This window comes from Schistocerca nitens, chromosome 11 (assembly GCF_023898315.1).
Source record: "Schistocerca nitens isolate TAMUIC-IGC-003100 chromosome 11, iqSchNite1.1, whole genome shotgun sequence".
NCBI lineage: Eukaryota > Metazoa > Arthropoda > Insecta > Orthoptera > Acrididae > Schistocerca > Schistocerca nitens.
In genome coordinates this window covers 153,506,006-153,527,113 of record NC_064624.1, presented here as the reverse complement: position 1 = coordinate 153,527,113, position 21,108 = coordinate 153,506,006, and the positions used below count along the sequence as shown (strand labels likewise).

Below are 21,108 nucleotides of genomic sequence, written 5' to 3'. Positions count from 1 at the left end.
ATAGGTTGTGTTCAGTTGTATTAAGAACTGAAGTGCAGTGGCAGAAAGGACAGTGCTTCTGGTCAGGTCAGTACAGGATTATCCACAAAAAATCAAATAGGGGTCATGTAGGGAATGACCTAGTAGTAAGTAAGAAAATAGGAACATGAGTAAGGTATTATGAACAGCAATGTCAATTAATTACCAAGCTGAAATAGGTATGAGGAAGATACAATAGTGGTAGAAATTTGTGTGGCAACTAGACCAGCAGAAGAATGGAATAGGAAAAAGTCTGATGATAAAAAAATTATTCAATAGCTAAGGAAGATGAAAACCAATTCTAGAAAGTAATTAACTTCAATAGTAGAACAGGATGAATAAGCAAAATACACTCCTGGAAATTGAAATAAGAACACCGTGAATTCATTGTCCCAGGAAGGGGAAACTTTATTGACACATTCCTGGGGTCAGATACATCACATGATCACACTGACAGAACCACAGGCACATAGACACAGGCAACAGAGCATGCACAATGTCGGCACTAGTACAGTGTATATCCACCTTTCGCAGCAATGCAGGCTGCTATTCTCCCAAGGAGACGATCGTAGAGATGCTGGATGTAGTCCTGTGGAACGGCTTGCCATGCCATTTCCACCTGGCGCCTCAGTTGGACCAGCGTTCGTGCTGGACGTGCAGACCACGTGAGACGACGCTTCATCCAGTCCCAAACATGCTCAATGGGGGACAGATCCGGAGATCTTGCTGGCCAGGGTAGCTGACTTACACCTTCTAGAGCACGTTGGGTGGCACGGGATACATGCGGACGTGCATTGTCCTGTTGGAACAGCAAGTTCCCTTGCCGGTCTAGGAATGGTAGAACGATGGGTTCGATGACGGTTTGGATGTACCGTGCACTATTCAGTGTCCCCTCGACGATCACCAGTGGTGTACGGCCAGTGTAGGAGATCGCTCCCCACACCATGATGCCGGGTGTTGGCCCTGTGTGCCTCGGTCGTATGCAGTCCTGATTGTGGCGCTCACCTGTACGGCGCCAAACACGCATACGACCATCATTGGCACCAAGGCAGAAGCGACTCTCATCGCTGAAGACGACACGTCTCCATTCGTCCCTATTCGTCCCTCCATTCACGCCTGTCGCGACACCACTGGAGGCGGGCTGCACGATGTTGGGGCGTGAGCGGAAGACGGCCTAACGGTGTGCGGGACCGTAGCCCAGCTTCATGGAGACGGTTGCGAATGGTCCTCGCCGATACCCCAGGAGCAACAGTGTCCCTAATTTGCTGGGAAGTGGCGGTGTGGTCCCCTACGGCACTGCGTAGGATCCTACGTTCTTGGCGTGCATCCGTGCGTCGCTGCGGTCCGGTTCCAGGTCGACGGGCACGTGCACCTTCCGCAGACCACTGGCGACAACATCGATGTACTGTGGAGACCTCACGCCCCACGTGTTGAGCAATTCGGCGGTACGTCCACCCGGCCTCCCGCATGCCCACTATCCGCCCTCGCTCAAAGTCCGTCAACTGCACATACGGTTCACGTCCACGCTGTCGCGGCATGCTACCAGTGTTAAAGACTGCGATGGAGCTCCGTATGCCACGGCAAACTGGCTGACACTGACGGCGGCGGTGCACAAATGCTGCGCAGCTAGCGCCATTCAACGGCCAACACCGCGGTTCCTGGTGTGTCCGCTGTGCCATGCGTGTGATCATTGCTTGTACAGCCCTCTCGCAGTGTCCGGAGCAAGTATGGTGGGTCTGACACACCGGTGTCAATGTGTTCTTTTTTCCATTTCCAGGAGTGTAGTAAGAGAACATCCAATGGCACAAAGGACTGAAAGGGGGAAGGGAAGCCACCTGGTAGAATTTTGCACATTGCATGAATTAGTCACTGCAAACACTTGTTTCAAGTATCATGAAAGAAGTAAACATATGTGGAATAACATGGAGACACCAAAAGATTATGTAATGGAAAAAATGAAGACTTCAAAGGCAGATTTTAAACTACAAAACATTTCCAGTGATAGATGTCGACTCTGGCTAGAGTTGCTTTTATTAACTGCAGAGTAACGTTGAAGAAATGGTGAAAGTAGAATTCAAGTAGATGGGATTTGGATAAAATGAATGAACCAAAACTCATTGATAGTTTGAAAATGAGCATTAGGAAACAAGTGATACATAGAGGGTAAGCATGCAGTAGGTCATGAATAGGCAGCTTTGAGATGAACATTAAAGGCAGGGGAAGACAGGTAAAAAATAAGGCGTAGTACGAATACCTTTGCAACTTATGAGATACTGAATTTAATTGAATAGAAGAGAAAATACAAACATGCAGCTATTTATGCAGACAAAAGGGAATACAGACATTACTGGAATGGTGTTGACAGAACATGCAATATAGCCAAACTAGAATGGTTGTAACGCAAAGGGGAACAAACTTGCTCTAGAAAGGGGAAAGGAAGTAGTTGTAGACAAGACTGGAGGTGTCATAATATGAGCAGAATTTGATACAGCACTGAAAGAGAGAACTAGTAACAAGGCCATTGCAGTTCATGCCCCCTCAGAATTATTGGGATACTTGGGAAAGCAATCCATGACAAAATTATTCCACTTTTGTGCAAGATATTAGAAATCTGATGTACAGTCATACTTCAACCAGAATGTAATAATTAAAATTTGAAGAAAGGCAGGTGCTAACAGGTGTGCATATTATCAGACCATCACATTAATATGTCATGCTTGCAAGAATGGGAAAGCTTTTAGAGGGTTAACCTTACATAAGATCACTTTGGGTACCAGACACATGTAACATGAAGCACTATTCATTGTATGGCTTACCTTAGAAGACGAATTAAAGGAAGACAAAATTGTGTTTACAGCTTTTGCAATTTACTAAAATGCTTTTGAGAATGTGGAGTTGACTGCACTCTTTGGAATTTGGACAGCAGCAGAATAAATACACAGGAAGCAAAAGTTTGGTTGAAACTTTCACAGAAACCAGACTCCAGTTGTAAGAGTTTCTAAAAGAAATGAAAGGGAAGCATTGAGTAGGAAATGAGACAGGCTTGTACCCTACATCTGACATGCACCCTGTACGAGGAAGACATGAAGGAAATCTGGAAGAAATTTATGAAGGAAAGGAAATTGTGTGTTTACCAACAACAATGTAATTCTATCAAACAAAACAGGCATCTTGAAATTGTCAATGAAGCAATGTGTGGGAGGTAAAAATTGGAAGAGTACAGTGGGATAGTATCACTAGAAGAGATTGTATGACAAACATCAATAAAAGCAATGGAATCTAGCTGTAATAAATCAGGCAATGTTGAGTTCCGACTAGAAAATGAGACACTAGACGTAGTAGACAAAGTTTGCTATTTGGGCATCAAAATAACTGACAATGGCCGAAGTAACAAAGAAATAAAGTGCAGACTAGCAATATCAAGGAACATGTGGCTAATAAAGAGGCCTGTTCATATCTAATATAAATTTAAGTGTTAGGAAGTATTTTCTGAAGATATTTGTAGTGCAGCCTTGTATGGAAGTCAAATATAAATGATAGGCAATTCACACAAGATGAGAATGAAAGCATCTGAAATGTGCTACAGAAGAATGCTGAAGATTTGATGGGTAGACGAAACAAATGAGGGAGGAACATAGGGACCAATTTCACTAACACAAGGGACCTGTTAATAGCACTAATTCTGAGTCAAGTTGGTAATAGAGGGATATGTGAGGGTAAAAAGTGTAAAGGGAGACTATGACATTAAGACAAGAAGCAAGTTCAGATGGATGTAGTAAGTGACAGTCAGAGATTAAGGGGTTTATGGAGGGTAGACTATCATGAGCAAGTGCATCAAGCCAATCTATATTATATTCAGCAAATCTGAGCCATAACATAACACTGCTTAATTTCATACAGTCACACAAATTCTAGAATTACCTGTTGGTCCACTTGCTCATCCCATTCTTCTTTTACTTTCATGATCGATGTGTGGAACTGTACCTGTGGTGAACAGTAAACAAAACAGCAAGGAGTTTAAGACGTCAATTTTACATATATTACAAAAAAGTATCACATATTTTAAGTCGGACACTTCTACAGAATAAATGGCTCATTCTTTTCAGAAAGTGTCCTCCTCAGTGACAGTCAGTAAGGTGCATTTCAATGGTAGTGATCTAAAAGTTATATGAATGATCAGTGACAACATATTTGAAAATTTATTTGCATCTTTCACTTCATTTTCAGCAAATCTGAGCCATAACATAACACTGCTTAATTTCATACAGTATTTTCAATCATATTTCCTACTCCCATAATCATTATTTACTTATCATTAACTATTTTATAAGAAATGTGTTTCATCATATAAAAAAAAAAACAGTAGTGTAGTGAAATCAGTGGGTACAACTAGAATCTTTAATACTGCAATCAACAATACCCACATCACACAACTAATTGTAACGTGGGTTTTGAGGCCATTCAGTTTGTGAGAGTTTCCTGTTCTTGCTAGCCTATGACTTGGGATGTTGATGTTTGTATTATTTACAGTATCTTGCTCATGAACTGCTTTCTGTCAACCCATTCTTTAACATTCTTCCAGATGCCAACAGCAGAGTCATAGAGATATCAAAAACTGTTAGTATTCTAAGCCTGGTAAACAAGATACAGACAGCACTATATGTTCCGCCTAGCCTTTCACGCGGACTTTTTTATAATGTTAGTGATATCAGGGCAATAAACATGTATCTGACAAAGGAACCAAAATATGACATACAGAGAGTGTTACAACCAAACACTCCTCCCAGTTTACACATGAGGTAGAACAATCTTGAGGACTTTTCTTGCAGATTTGGTTGGTGTGTTTTTCCCAGTTCACTTTCCCATCAACATGAAATTTGGCACATTTACTTTCTATACTGGCTCTCAGACAGGTACAATGAAGGAGTGTTAAAAACTTGAGCTTCTGGACAAAGCCGTTCTGAAATAGAAAACACATTCAAAGGAACACACACATGGCCACTGTCTCCAGGAACTGGGACATGACCATCTACTTTTGGCATGAGCAACAATCTGTTAGGGTGGGTTGTGAGGTATGAGGAGGCACAGGGTAGGGAGAGAGGGATAGCAGTGTAAAGGGGGGAGGAAGGGTGGGGGGAAGATAGTGTGTTCTATGTGATAGCATGCAAGGATGTGGCAGAGACATTATGGGTTGCTAAATGCAGTTTTGGGAAGCTGTACTGTGGGAGGGGAAAGGGAGGAGAGAAATTGAGAAGGGGAAAATAGTACTTTCACTGGGAGGAAAGGAGTGAGTGTGTGTGTGTGTGTGTGTGTGTGTGTGTGTGTGTGTGTGTGTGTGTTTTGCTAAAGTGAGAGCAGGGAAATGGATATGGGTATGGGTAGAGGACATGGACTAGCATGGGTTGAGTCTAGAAGGGTTACAGGAAATAAAATGTTGTGTTAGAAGGTAGAATCCAGATAGTGCCAGCTGTGAAGCAGTCACTGAATGTAAGCACATCATGCTGGGGGCACTTTCAGCAAGTGGGTGGTCCAGCTCTCTTGGCAACACTTTGGCAGTGATCACTTCTGCAGACAGAGCATGTTAGTTGTCATGCCTATGTAGGGAACAGCACAGTGGTTGCAGGCTGGTAGTTGCCAATCACCAGGTTGCTTTCACAGGTAGCCCTGTGTTTGTATTGGAGACATCTGACAGGGCTGGAGGAAACATGCATGTCCTGCATGTAGTTCTGTTTCAGGGATATGAGACATGAGGCAAGAGGTTGGAAGCAGGGCTGGAGTGGCAGGGTAAATCCTGGAAGAGAATGTGATTCAGTTGCTTCAGTCATGGGTGGTATTGATTTTCAAAGTGAGTGCTCCTTTATGGGTACGTGGGAAATGGGGGTCGACCAAAGCATCCAATCCCACCTGTTGGCTTTGACCTGTGATGTAAGGCTGTTGTGGTGTGTGACATCATGGTGGTGCAGAATTTAGTTTGTGAGAGTTGCATGTTTGTAGGTGTTTTGATGTGATCAATGGTGCTCTCTGGTGGTGTCTTTATAGGTAATGTGTTATGTAGCATATGGGGTTCATTTGCGTGGTAGTGTTGCTCGTGTGTGGTATTTGTAGTGACTGTGCTTTAAGCAGAATATTTTTCAGGGAGTTAACAATTTTGGTTTTATGTCGACGTTATTTTTTTGTTCGTCATGTGTGAATTTTGGTGAACTGCTTTTTTTATGTCCTTGGTAGGTATGGATGACTGACAAGGTCAACAGTTTTTGGTTGTCTGCGATGATAGGGGACTGTGTGTTGTCTCTAATAAAAATTCTTCTACTATTCGATTTTTGGATGAGGTCGTGAAGTGTTCAGTGTGTCGCGAAGAAATGCAGCTTACTAAAGTTCTGGCGTCTCAGACCAGGGACGGCTCTATGTGGAGATGTCTTATGAATAACAGGTCAAGGGAAGCGGTTTGATTTCAATTTGTGGAATCGGGAGCTACTGTTGAGCTATGTACATCAAGGGATGTATCTGATTCCAGAGTATATTGTGTTTAGTGGAATTTGGGGAGTTTTGTGTTGTCGGTTTTTTTGGCGTTTTGTGTGGTTTAGTATGGTGGTGTGTGTCTAAACTTGTTTCTATTTACTTTGTCTCAACCCAAAAATCCCCAGTTTCCCATGTTTGTCCCGTTAGTTTCATTAGGTTTTTTGTGGAACGCGTGTTAGTTTTTAATTGTATTTTCATGTTAGTGGTCATGTTTACGTAATATCATAGGCGCCATATTAGAGTCATAGTGTATGGTAGTTTCCCCCATATTTGTGACGTCATGGGTCGAAGCAGATGGGTGGAATCTGACGCTTATGTATTTGTGACTGACAAGACAAGTCACGAGAGATGCGTTTCTGGGAAAAGGTTCGAAAGGAAATTTAGGCTGTGCTGGCCTCAGTGTGATCCTTAGCATATTCCTTCAAACCACCTTGCTTCCCAATATTCTTAACTGGTCGAGTCTCCTTATATTTCCTTTCCCCATAACACTGTATCAGAAAAAAAAAAATCAACCTTGAACACCTACAAATTCTTTCATCACCACCACTAGGTTGTAACGGGCTGAAGATGGTGTCCCATAAGAGCAGAGATTCTCTCTTTGTGAGCACATTAAAAAATGCATGCACATAACAAGCTTCTCGAAATTGTGCAAATGGAAGCTCTTCCAACAACATATCAATCATCCCCATAACCCCCCCCCCCCCAGCCTCATCGTTCACTAGTCTGTATGATCGACCCCACCTATTCCCTACCCTGCTCTCATTCTAGCACTGGGCACTGCACACACCTACCCCACAACTCCTCCTCCTCCCCCCCCCCCCTCCATGCCCCATACAGCATCCCAACACTGCAACTAGCAGCCCTATTGTCCCCCTCCCCCCCCCCCCCATGTCCTTTACCAATCCCACAGGCAGCACACCATCTGCTATCCCTCACTTCCCACCCCACAGCACCTCTTTACGCCATAACTCAGTCCAACAGATTTCTGCTTGCATTAGATGTGTCCTTGCCCTAGTGTTCTGTACTTCATATAAATGACTTTGTCCAAAAGCTTAAATATTTAGCAGTCAATTCATTCTACCTACCTGCAACCAAAGCCCTTCTCAAATGTGTTGAGTAGGAATGTATCCTTTGTATATCATTATTCTATCCTGACATTTTCCATGTTTGATTTTACTTTCTCTGTTCTTTGGAAAACATAACCAAAAAGAAGTGATAAGAGAAGATTATAACACCAAACGCATGTGTGCTAAATCTGCTGCTATTTGCCTTTACCAACTGCTTACATTTTGAGATCAATGGAAGACCTACAATACCACTAGAAGAGTGAACATCCTGAATATGAGCAGGACACTAGACACACAATGTTCATAGAAAGAAAGGTAAGTGGGGTGGGGGGGGGTCCTACTTGACGCAGACTGGCAGTTGACGCTAACAAAAGCCTGTCAAGGCTACTTTTATAACATGACATTGTCTAGCATCGGTATACATTAGTGTTTTCACTGCTTCTAGAGAAACTCTCAAGATGAATGATTCAGAGCAAATGACATCTTTACAGTGTCACATGAGTGTTTTCATCTAGCTACAAAAAACTAATTACAGAACTTTGATGAAGAAAGAAATTAAGGATATATTTTCAAAACAAGCTCAATGAGGAGAGAATTCTCTGTAAAATGTTGATGGCCACACAATGGAAACTTCAAAATCCTATTCTCAACAATACTGAATCAAGAAGTGAGCTCTAACAGTAAATTTAGCATGTTTTAATTTGCCAGAAGCTGGAAGTGACATTCTGCTATAATCACTTCTTTTATGAGCACCAAACCCATGGGCAAATGTGTGTGTTACAGATGTGTCATATTTGAGCCCACACAGTATAACTCTGATTATAGTAACATTTAAGTAATTTATGTGATACCAAATATTTAGAGTGGTAATGTGAAGATCTACTGGTTAAAGAGCACTGCAAACATTCCTTAGTTAAAACGGTAACACTCCTTTATTCTTTTAGTATTAGCATTACTACTATTTCCTTCTAAGGGTTGTAAATTATGCTACCAACTACACTTTCATTTAATAGTATTTAAGCTCCTCAAAGGATTTCAATAACAATTTTTGGTCTCCTAACAATTCCCTGTATTTAATAGATTCTGAATACCTACCGACAAAACAAAAACAGAAGAAGAATGGTAATATTGTTAACAAGAACTGAGTGTATAAAACCAAAAAGTTGAGCAATAGCAAAAATAATACACCAGGAAAAAAATATTGTAGGTCATGAGTTTAGATTTCTCCATCAGGCACCATGACGAATAGACTGCCAAACATTGTCTTTGCAATAAATCCACATATATACCCCTCTTGTCTGAGAAAGCAACTCTGGTCAACTTAAAAATTGATCACAAATAGAGCATCTTATCAATTCATCCAGCAAGCCATACAACTGATCTACAGTAGTAGCTAAACCATCTGCCCTCTAGCAAGTAAAGTCCTACACATATTTAACTTTATCGTGTCCATTAATAATACCACTTTCTAAAAAAAAAAAAAAAAAAAAAAAAAAAAAAGGAACAAATCTAGACATTTACAACACACCAAACTAAATCTCGAAGTAGAAAATTAATTTGTAACAAGTGATTGCTAACACCACAATAATTCAAGAACATGTGACAATTTCCTAGTAGACAACAAACCTGTAATCATTAACTACTGGCATGCCAACATCACACTAACAATACGCTACAGAAATTTTGAAACAAAGTAAATATTAGAGAGCAGCATCATATACATGACACCAATCCATTGCCAATATGTTGCACAGCCAAAAGTTACAACTTCATTTGGTCAAGAATCAAAACCAACTGCCAGTACCAAATTTTTCATCTGACAAGGAGCAGAACATGTAATCTGCGTGTTTACACACCACACTGCAGAGAGAAATTAATGAAACAATGGTAAAAAATACAAGAAGCTATTTACCAAGGAGCCTGGTTCAGCATATACTTCATTCTTCTCTTTTTTCAGCCAACTAGTTCCCTTGCAGTCCATGATTGCCCTCCTAAGCCACTGAAAAACAAGAAAGCAGAAGTGATATTGTTCACATAGTAACTATTCGACATAGTATTTTCTGGCTGCAGCAAATGAGTCATCGCATATGAAAAATTTAGAAATAGCTGAGGAACAAAGAACCTGATAAAAAAACTGATTTACAACTTGCTGGTTATGAGGACTCTGCAGCCTCACTGTCATTAATGGAAAACAAAATTCAATTTGAGAGAAACAAAACCACACACAATGGATCGAAGCGTGTCAATCGATCCTGCAAATTCCTTAATACACAGAACAATTTAAGAGATTTATAATTAAGTCCTCAGCAATGTATGCAAGGACAGAAAAGAATTATTTCTCAATCATACTGGCTGCACTTTCAATCAATCTATAAACACATATTTGCTCATGGTATTTAGAAAAGCACAACATGAAAATCCACCTATACAGACAGAACTTTCTTTTTTACAGTCCATTTAGTATGTATTTTTAACAACTGTTTCCTTATAGAGTCATATTCAACGTTATCCACCCAGTATACAGCAATGCTGGAATCTTTACCCAGTCACTAAAACACACACACTCCTGCCTCCGCGTTGCATAGAAAAATAAATCATTCTTGACTGTCAAGATTTAACACTGATTAAATTTGTCTAACAAGACTTAGCAAAATTACTTTCTCATAAGAGTACCCATGACAATGTTCTGTGATGCTTTTGTCGGTGGCAATTACACATACCCTTTAGGCCTTACAGAGTCAATTACATTTCCCATATCCTTCCACAGATTTAAACGTGTACATTACTACAAACAGTAGTTAACACTATTTACGAAACTATGGACCACGTAGGCACATTGAAAATCCATGGAAAACAACACAATGAATTCTCTCTACAGCATTCTCTTTCATCCCAACATTAAAAATCCCTGATACTCTGTATTAACGTGTGCTAACAAATCTCGTGTATCGGCGGTACAACTGTTTGCGCTACAACCCAGGCGAACTACATATCAGATTACAGTGAACTCTTACTGTTCCTAGTCGTTCCTTTACAAATATTGTTAGCGAACGTCGCATGCACAACGCAAATCAATATAACGATATGAATGTAGAGGGTGTGTGAAATTCACGAGGGCCTTTTTTCGTCAATCAAAGTATTTCACATGGACCTTCACTTTCTCTAACTACCACAGCATACAGACACTTTTCCGGTAGTTACAGAAAACACAAACTTTCAGGCGGTTCTTTTGCTAAATCACGGGAAACATTTAGCAATTTTACCGGACAGGACGAAAACAGCAAGCACAACACATACACACACGTCGATCTGGTCTTTTTCGTAATTGACGAACAGCACAGGTACGTAACGTGTGCACTAATATGTTTGTCTAATCACTAGTCACCTCCTGCTCGCAATGCGGAAACAGAAGCTCACTGAAAATAACAAGTGCTTTGTTCTAATATACATAACCTGAAATAATTACTTATGAAATTCTAAGACTATCTCAAACCATAACTAGAGGTGCCAAAGTTGATACAACAATTAATGCGGAACAAACTTATGGATCTAATGTGCCCAATAAAGGACACGAAACCAATATAATAATTATACGAACAGTTATTATAGCATCATTACAAGGCATTGGCAAACTACTTCATTCGAGGCAGTTAGCTGTAATAATAACAAAAATTAAGTACTGGCTTAGTACCAGACTCAATATGCGCCTTTTTTTGATTTCCTGTCCCTCTCACCAAAGCACTTACATTTTAGACGGACAATGCAACGCAATTCCCAACAAAAGCACGATACGAACTGCTAAACTCTACTGCCATCTGCTACTGTGGTCAAAGTTAGTAAATGCGGAAGAAAGAACCTATCACGGAAGTCGTTCTAAAGGCCCGTCCACACGCAACGATCTGTCTGTGCAAATGTCTGCGCACATCACATCTGCGCAGACAGATCGTTGCGTGTGGACAGAAGATTTGCACCAACCTGAGATGTGTGCAAACCTGGAAGTTGGAGTTGGAGGTTTGAGCGAAACCTCTCAAATCTGTGGGTTCAAACCACATCTGCGCAGACAAGTTGGAGCGTGTGGACAGGAGATCGCCGCAAATCTGGCGCGAAACAGATGTTTCCTCAGTCTGTGTTTGTATTTGTGCGCACAGGGCATTAAAATGGCTGATACTCGTCAGTGTTCTCGAGAGTTTGTTAGTGAATTCATCGAAATATATAGAAACCACCCATGTATGTGGAAGCTTAAAAGTAAAGATTATAGTGACCGAGACAAAGAGACAGCACTATACAATGCTCTAATTTAAAAATTGCGGGCAGTTGACGCCTCGGCAAACAGTGCAACAGTAATAAAAAAAAATTCGTTGCGAACTGTTTACCGAAAAGTTTCGCCCTGCAAATCTCTCAGTAAATTTACGTGAGAAAACTGCTTTCGCAGCCACTGTCTACACCATTTTGAGTGCTTTCTGTTTCCTGTGGTTGGTCTGAACGTTTTTTGCAACACACGTTGTGAACACAGACCACAACAGAACTTCCTCCATTTCTATATTTCAAAATAACTGGATTAAATTTTTGAAGTTTATGGCGAGCGTAGTCGCTTGCCACTGATATTTCTTTTCTACATCGACAGATGGCGGGCGAGTAGTAGATTGGGGTTTGTGTCGTGTGAACACACCACATTTGCAGCGATCTTTTGCATGTACAGACATCTGCGCCAATGTCTGCGCAGACAGATCGTTGCGTGTGGACCGGGCTTAACATTCTTGGAATCAGAGCTGCTTATCTGCTACGTAGAGAAATGAAAGTCGTTTGTTGGTTAATTTGGGGGAGGGGACCAAACAGTGAGGTCATCAGTCCCATTGCATTAAGGGAAGGTTGCTAAAGGAAGTCGGCCGTGACTTTTCAAAGGAACCGTCCTAGCATCTGCGTGAAGGGATTTAGGGAAGTCACTGGAAACACAATCAGGAGGCCTGGACTCGGGTTTGAACCGTCGTCCTCCGGAATGCGAGTTCATTGTGCTATAACTGCGCCACCTCGCTCGGTCATCAAAGTCGTATGGGAAAATATATGTTTTTTATTAATTTTTTTAATAGTTGAGAGTATGGTTTCGAAATTATAAATAAGTGAACAGTATTTATGGCTACTGTGGTTACACAATTTTTTAAAAAAATTATTCACCGAATCGGCAATATAACAAAACTTCAACTAAAACAATATTCCGAAAAATATGCCATACTTACTAAATTTTAAAAATAATACTACTAACGAAAACAGAGAGTCTCATGGTTTGAAGTGTAATGTGGAATGCATGATATGTCAGCTTAATGCTGTAATAGGAACCATCTACCAGATTTTAAACAAATTAAAATAAAACAATGCTTTATACAATTTTAGCATTCAGAGAATCCCTCATTCATAACTTCAGAGCATATCAACATGAACAAAAGTGAGCCGGCCGCGGTGGTCTGGCGGTTCTGGCGCTGCAGTCCGGAACCGCGGGACTGCTACGGTCGCAGGTTCGAATCCTGCCTCGGGCATGGGTGTATGTGCTGTCCTTAGGTTAGTTAGGTTTAAGTAGTTCTGAGTTCTAGGGGACTTATGACCTAAGATGTTGAGTCCCATAGTGCTCAGAGCCATTTGAACCATTTGAACAACAGTGCATGTCTGAGAGTTTTCTTAAGTTAATAGTGCTGTACGTGAAATAGTTCGTAGTAAATCATCGTTCATGATTTAAGCCCAGTGCACATGTGCAACTAATATGACACCCCAGATGATGGAATAGTGGAGTGACCCCGCAGTTGCATGTGTAAACACAGTTTTCAGTTACACAACACAAATTAAGCAACATTTATCTTGCAACAAAAAGTTCAACTCCATTCTACTTTGTGACTCCACTTACCATTCCCACCACTGCATAGCGTCATTTGGCTGCGTCCTTTTGACGGAATTTCAAAGCACCATCGCTGTAATTTGGTTTCCATTTCGTCAATTCGTCTTGTGTGTGATGTGCGTTCTGGAGTGCCAAAAACGTTTAAAGACCTGTCGTTAGCAACATTATTACAGATCCTTGAACTGTATGGAACGACCTTTTTCTGGAAGTACAAAAACCACCACTAAAAATACAGAAGTTTAGACATCAAGGTTGCTTAAAATTATGGATGGTTGAGCCTGAAAATATTGGCAGTGAGATTTCTGGGTAAAATTTAAGTGTATACCGAAAGAATAGGCTAATGAGAAATGGAGGCGGAGTATTTGTTGCAATAGTCAAAAAACTTAAAGCCACCATGATGGCAGTTGAAGCTGCATGTGAGAATGTTTCGCTTGAACGAAAGTTTCAGTGTTCAAATGTGTGTGAAATTTTAAGGGACTCAACTGTTAAGGTCATCAGTCCATAAGCTTACACACTACTTAACCTAAATTATCCTAAGGACAAACACACACATCCATGCCCGAGGGAGGACTCGAACCTCCACCAGGAACGAAAGTTTCCAAATCATACTGTACTCATTGGGGGAACTTTAGTAATCCAACAATCAATTGGGAAATTTACAGTTTCGCTAGTGATGGGTGTGGTAAGACACCCTGTGACACATTACTAAATGCCTTCTCTGAAAACTATCTAGAACAGACAGTTAAGAACCTCACTCATGAGAAAATATTTTGTATCTAATGGCGACAATAGACCTGACCTCTTTCAGGATGTCCACATCAGTGAACATGGTATAGTTGAGGCAACAGTGACTAACAGAGTACAAAGAATAACTGAAACAAGTGTATATATATATATATATATATATATATATATGTGTGTGTGTGTGTGTGTGTGTGTGTGTGTGTGTGTTCAGTAAAGTAGATAAAAAAAATCAGTAGTGTCATATCTCAATGAGGGACTGAAAGTTTAAGCACAGGGCAGCAGTACATAGAGGAACTCTGGCTCAGGTTTAAAAGAGTAGTTGAGCATGCACTGGATAGACATGTACCCAGTAGAACAGTTCATAATAGAAGGTACTCTCTACAGTATACAGTTACTGTAAAGAAACTGCTAAAGGAAAAGAGACTACTGCCTAATAGATGTAAAACAAAGCTTAGAGCTGTAGATAGAGAACTGCTGAATAAAACGCATTTGGCTGTCAAGAGATCAATGTGTGAAGCTTTCAACGACTGCCATAGCAGAACATTGTCCAACGTTCTGTCAGCTGCCACCATCGATTATCGATGCTGTGACTCTGGAGTGGAGCTGTGAAGAAATAAACACAGCTGAAGCGAGACCAGGCAGACCTCACCCACTGATGGGCAGGAATTGATGTCGAATGATATTTCACAAAACCCAAAGCATTTCTGGTGGAATGTAAAGATCTAAAACTGAGTGTAGCAAAGCAAAATCTGAAATACTTAACTCTGTTTTCAGATTTTCCATTCCAAAGAAAAACCCAGGAGAAATGCCGCAATTTACTCCTCATAACACTGGAAAGATGAGGGAAATAAGTACTAGTGTCAGTGGTGCTGATAAACAACTGAAATCGTTTACTTTTGAATAAAGCTAGAGGGCCCAATGGAATCCCTACAGATTCTATACCGAATTTACAGCTGAGTTAGCCCCACTTCTAACTAAAATCTGTTGTGGGATGCCTCAAACAAAACATGTTACTTAGTAGTTGGAAGAATGCACAGGTCATGCCCATCTATAAGAGGGTAGTAGAAGTGATCCACAAAATTACAGTCTCCAGTATCCTTAACATTGATTTGTTGTAGAATCTTAGTACATATTCTGAGTTCAAACATGATGAGGTATCTCGAACAGAATTACATCCTCCATGCCAGCTGGCAAGGATTCCGAAAGTATCAGTCATGTGAAATCCAACTCATTCTTTTCTCACATGACATTCTAAAATCTTTGGATCAAGGCAGTCAGGTAGATGCAGTATTTATTTATTTTCGAAAAGTATCTCACTCAGTATCACACCTGTGCTTGTTATCAAAAGTACGTTCATATGGGGTATTAACTGAATTTTGCCACTGATTGAGGTATTTTTGGTAGGGAGGATGCAGCATGTTATTTTGGATGGTGTAAATGGACCGCCAAAAGTCGTCGTAGATATCTTTTGCTAATTGCTGATAAACGCACTATTTCACTCCCATTTACGGAGCTTGTTAGCACTTGATGTTAGGTTGGCGCCATTACAAAATATTGTATTGTAGTAATCGCTGCTGCTTGCTGGATCGCTGCGGTGTCTCGTTGCTGATGCTGGCTCTAAATTTGGTTGTCTAGGGTAAACACATGAGGTTCCGTGTTTTTCATGTGCTTTTGATGATAAAGAACGAGCGAAACCAACACATATGTAAACATCAAACATTTATTCCTTTAGTGGCCATATTAATTCCACTGTCCACCAAAGACCATAACACAACACAAAGTAGTACTTCCTTTACATGTTCTTTGACTTGTTTTGCCAAACAATAACACAGAAACACACTTCACCAAAGTGACATTCCGACTGCCTCCGACTGCCTCCGACTGGCTTTTTGACCCTTCTAGCTGCTTGTATTTATAACATTGTCAAAGAACTACTAAAAAGAGATACAGTTTATAAGTCACATATACATCTGTTATCATAATTTGTGCAGAAAAGTTATTAATTTGCATCGAGTGACATAATTTAACATGTTATTAAAATGACAGACAGATTTGTTGACTTGACAGAATAATTCTTTGTTACAAAAAGGTCGTTTTTTAGAAGTTTGTCAATTGCCTTCTCTAATTTGCATAAATAAGTAAGTAACGTGAATTATGAAGAATTACATAGGTTTTCGTCTAAAATAGGATTGATTACGTGAATACTGAGTGAAAACGCTCCTAGTGAACAAATAGGTTTCACTGGGCGATTTTTATTTAAGGAGATCCAAAATACGTAAGTTGGCCACTATTTCTCGTACTTCATATTAATTATTTAAGATGAACTTAGTGTTTTTACATGATGACATTTGCTGCATCAGTGATCAAGTGATATTAACTTTTGTGTGGGTCAGTTATTCAGTATAATTTAATGGGTTGACTGTTTATGGAGACATGTTGTGCAATCATTGTTAACATACACAATAACTTTTCTATAATCATAAATACTCATTAAACTGGTTGAATTTGGAAGGGATCGCAAACTTCCTTAAAGTAAAGCCTTTAATATGTATCGTTACAATACCCCCCTCGGGTAATATCATTTACAGAATGTTAATGATATTAGCCGACTAGGACAAATGTGTCAATTACTGTGCATAATGTGTATGTATACAACAACCGTTACACCGTTTCAAATATTTTAGTTGTGTTGTTTGAAATGCACTTTGTGTTATGTCAATCAGTATGACAGCATAATAAAATTATTTAGTAATATATGAAAGTAAAAAAATTGTTAATCTTTGCTCCCAGTGAGCCACATGGAAAATGATCAGAAACAGACACAAATATATCACATGCGAGTTTAAGATATATAAAAAATATATATGTAAATTATTTCAAAGTCAGTTCTCATTGAGTCACAGATTAGTCAAGATAATAGAAGGAACATAAATATATTACATAGATGGACAGGTCAGATGTCCATAGGAAAATATTCCACCTGTCTGCTCTTTTTGAGCCACATAAAGAAAATGAAAACAAAGAACATAATTATAAGTATGGACATGATATATAAACACAAATACTAGAAAAGTCACATGTATGAATATAATATGCATTTAAAAAAAGAAACGAAATATTTAAAAAACTTGTCTCCCATTTAGACACATAGTCAAGATAGTACAAGAACATATGAATACTAAAATTGGACACTTAAATTGGTCACAACATAACACAAACATCAAATTTGGTAAACATCTGATTGGCTGTAGAAAATTGTCCACAAATCTTATGTCTAAGAAAACAATAGTAACACAATGATGGGTCTTGCACAACAATTTTTACAATGTCTTTTATATTTGGTGCAAGTATGTCCCATATTCAATAATAAAAAAAGAAAGTAATAAATGTTGGTCACCTTCTTGCCCATTGCAAGTAAAGAAGATATCACAATATTTAATATTCAATAGTGACAATAAAAATTATAAAAACATTCTCTCAGAAATCTGGAACTTTTCCAGGGTCTGTAATGGTAGTTGCTATTTGACACATCCAGTAAAAATCTTTGCTGATCACATGCTTTATGGAAAATGGGTAAGTAACTGTATTTAAACAGGGAAATGTGCTTAATCATGTTTATATGGTTTCAATTCAGTGATGTTTCTTAATCCAAATAACCTTCTTGATCTGGGGAAGATAAGTCTATACGCATTAGGATGTGGGCTTTCTTTTATTTCAAATGGACAACCTAGCTCAACATCTTTGTCTATTTCAGTATTTTCAAATAATAGATCATTTTCAATTTCTTTAGTTCCTAAGTCTAATGTTTCTTTCCTACCTTTAGACACATCCCTCTCTGTCTGCAAAGCATTGACATTTAAATATAAACCTTTGTTTTCATCTGTTCCTTTTAACACTGTGTTGTCACTTAACAACCTACTGTTTTCACCCCCTTTTTTATAAAGTCCACTACGGATTCTTACCCACCATATAGGATACAAGGTTGCACTTACCTTTGCTATTTCTTTCCAAAAGGCATCTTTGTTTATACAGTTCCCATAGTTGTTCCACAAAACTTCTAAAAACTTTTCCCTTTTTTCTTGAAAACACACATTTACATTCCATCCCTTTATATTTTCTTTAATATTATTATTACCATTCTCATAGATTAGCATTTCATAGTTCCCAATAGGCAATAGCTTGTCCTCAGATACACATTCCCTAGTCTGCATTTCACTTAAATTAACCTCATTATTACCCATGTTCGTCACATCACTTACCTTTATCTCATCATCACTTTTCAATTCTACAAATACTTTTATTTCTTCCTCTACACTCTCATCAATAAAATCACTTGATTTAGGATCATTATTTAAATGTCCCTCTATTACTTCTTCCTCCTCCTCCACAACAACCCCATCTTCAGTTTCCCCCCTATGTATCTGAATCTCAGCAATTGAGTCTTTGGCTCCATTAAACACATCGTCATCCCCCTTCTTATCAAATAAACCCCCCAAAATAGATTCTATTTGTGGTGTGTCTGACTTGTTATTCACACCAGTATCTTTTTCAACCCAACTATGGAACTCTGCAATACCTTCAACTTCTGCACTTTCACTATCTACCTGTGCTTGAACACAGTTTTTATTAACTGTATCACTTTTACTCATGGTATCCCAAAACCTTTTATTAAATTCTAATTTATTCATTCTAACAACATCAGTATTTTCATGGTATTTACTCTTTACATTGTATCCTCTCCTTTTCCAGTTTCGGTTATGTGTTGTCCTGTCATAATATTGTCTAGCCCCAAAACTACGGACATCTAGTGGGACTGTCCACCGTTTCCCGGCTGGTTTCCTCGGTCTGTCCGTTTGTAGTTGTCATTTTGTTCACTAGTTTCAACAAACCCCCTTCTCTCTTGTTCTCTTCCCCAATACCTATTTCTATCATTCCTGTTATCTCTCCTCCATCCTCCCTCCTGTGTATTGTTTCTGAAATCATTTTCATATCTCCTATCTCCCCTATTTGGAGCATTATTTCCTAAATTTTCAAAGTCTCTCCTCCCATAATAATCTCTATTTACATTCCTGTTCCACCCCCCATACTGGTTGTTGCCAGAGCCAAAACTTTGGTTATTTTCTCTTTCCAAGGCCCTATCTAATCTATCTACAAATTTCAGGAACTCTTCCATTGAATCGTCTGGTCCATGGACCAATTCCCACTGCAGTCTCTCTGGTAATCTTCTTTTTAAAACATCAATTTGTGTCATAATATCAAAAGAGTTATTTAAGTGAGCAAGTTTTTTCAATTGATCTCTGCAAAATTTTTGCATTCCCCCTACTTTCCCTCTATACACTGGTCCATTTAGAAATTCTGACTTTAATCTGGCTTGTATGGACTGTGACCAAAATTTACAAATAAATTTGGCTTCAAACTCTTCAAACGTATTCCAAGAATCATTATTCTCATTTGCCCAGGATAGGGCCTCCCCTTCTAGAAACCGCTTCACTAACTTAATTTTTATGTTGTCTGACATTCCTACAACAAACATATCCTTACATTGGTGAATAAAGTCAATAGGGTGGAGATTTTCACCAGGAAAGCATTTCACTTGGATGTGCCCATACATTGTATTTTGATTGTAAATCGTTTGTTTGGACATCACTGCATCTTCCAATTGTGAATATTTAGTGTGCATATTTTCTACTTTTGTATCTACATTAGTGGTGTACAGATTGTATTCTTGCTTAAGGTTTTCTGATGTTTTGTCTATTCTCTGATCTAATCTTTTAGTTTCAGTATCTACTCTGTTGTAGATGACAGCAATGCTGTCTGTGTTAGCTTGTATGTTTTCATTTAAACTTTCAACTTTAACTTGAAATTCTTTTCTGAAGTGTATCAACTGTTCGCTAGTGTTCTTGCTGAGGGTAGTTTTAATTTCTTCACACTTCTCATTGAGATGAGTACTTAATAGATCAAAATCCAAACTTAACTTATTCAGTCTATCTGTGTTTTCTTCAAGTTTCAAACTTACTTGTTCACTTGATTGTTTAGAATCCAAACTTAACTTATTCAGTCTATCTGTGTTTTCTTCATGTTTCAAACTTACTTGTTCACTTAATTGTTTAAGTTGCGAGTTTATTTGCGTTGCAAACCCTGCTAGCCACTCTGTTAAGTTTAATTGTTCACCATCCCCTGGTTCAATTTTTACATTTCCTACGCTCTCATCCCTCTCAGGTAGAGACATTTTCACTAATAATTATTTTAAATGACAACAACAAAATACCTTGCTTTATGCTATGATGTCGTGATCGGTGTTCTTGTTGGCTTTCTTCACTTCTATTCAGGTTTATCGAAGCTGAAGTCTTCATTGATGAATTCCATTGACATAATCCAGACGTTAATCTTCCGAGCGGTGTGATGATACTTTTTCGTAGTCGCACAAACACACTTTATTTATTTATTTTTGACATATTTTCACTGTTGCCACACTGCACAAATAAAATTTTTTGGAATGCAAAGCACTTACGAAATTTATCGCTGCATTATTATCATCGATGCACTTAAAGATCCCGGACGAGCCCCCACTTTTGTAAATGGACCGCCAAAAGTCGTCGTAGATATCTTTTGCTAATTGCTGATAAACGCACTATTTCACTCCCATTTACGGAGCTTGTTAGCACTTGATGTTAGGTTGGCGCCATTACAAAATATTGTATTGTAGTAATCGCTGCTGCTTGCTGGATCGCTGCGGTGTCTCGTTGCTGATGCTGGCTCTAAATTTGGTTGTCTAGGGTAAACACATGAGGTTCCGTGTTTTTCATGTGCTTTTGATGATAAAGAACGAGCGAAACCAACACATATGTAAACATCAAACATTTATTCCTTTAGTGG

The 21,108-nt window shown here is 39.2% G+C and overlaps 1 protein-coding gene across 4 annotated transcripts in view; it reads right to left on the bottom strand.

The window, feature by feature from the left end:
• Window positions 1-11,425, bottom strand: part of LOC126213370 (zinc finger protein ZFP2-like) — a 224,982-nt gene extending 213,557 nt beyond the window's left edge. For all 4 annotated transcript variants that reach the window (XM_049941072.1, XM_049941071.1, XM_049941069.1 and 1 more), the window contains exons 1-3: window positions 11,351-11,425; window positions 9,517-9,603; window positions 3,940-4,002 (exon numbers count right to left, since the gene is read on the bottom strand). In XM_049941072.1, the coding sequence (XP_049797029.1) occupies window positions 3,940-4,002; window positions 9,517-9,585 (132 nt within the window). In that variant the 5' untranslated portion in view covers window positions 9,586-9,603; window positions 11,351-11,425. The remainder of the gene's footprint in view (window positions 1-3,939; window positions 4,003-9,516; window positions 9,604-11,350) is intronic.
• Window positions 11,426-21,108: the final 9,683 nt, after the last annotated feature.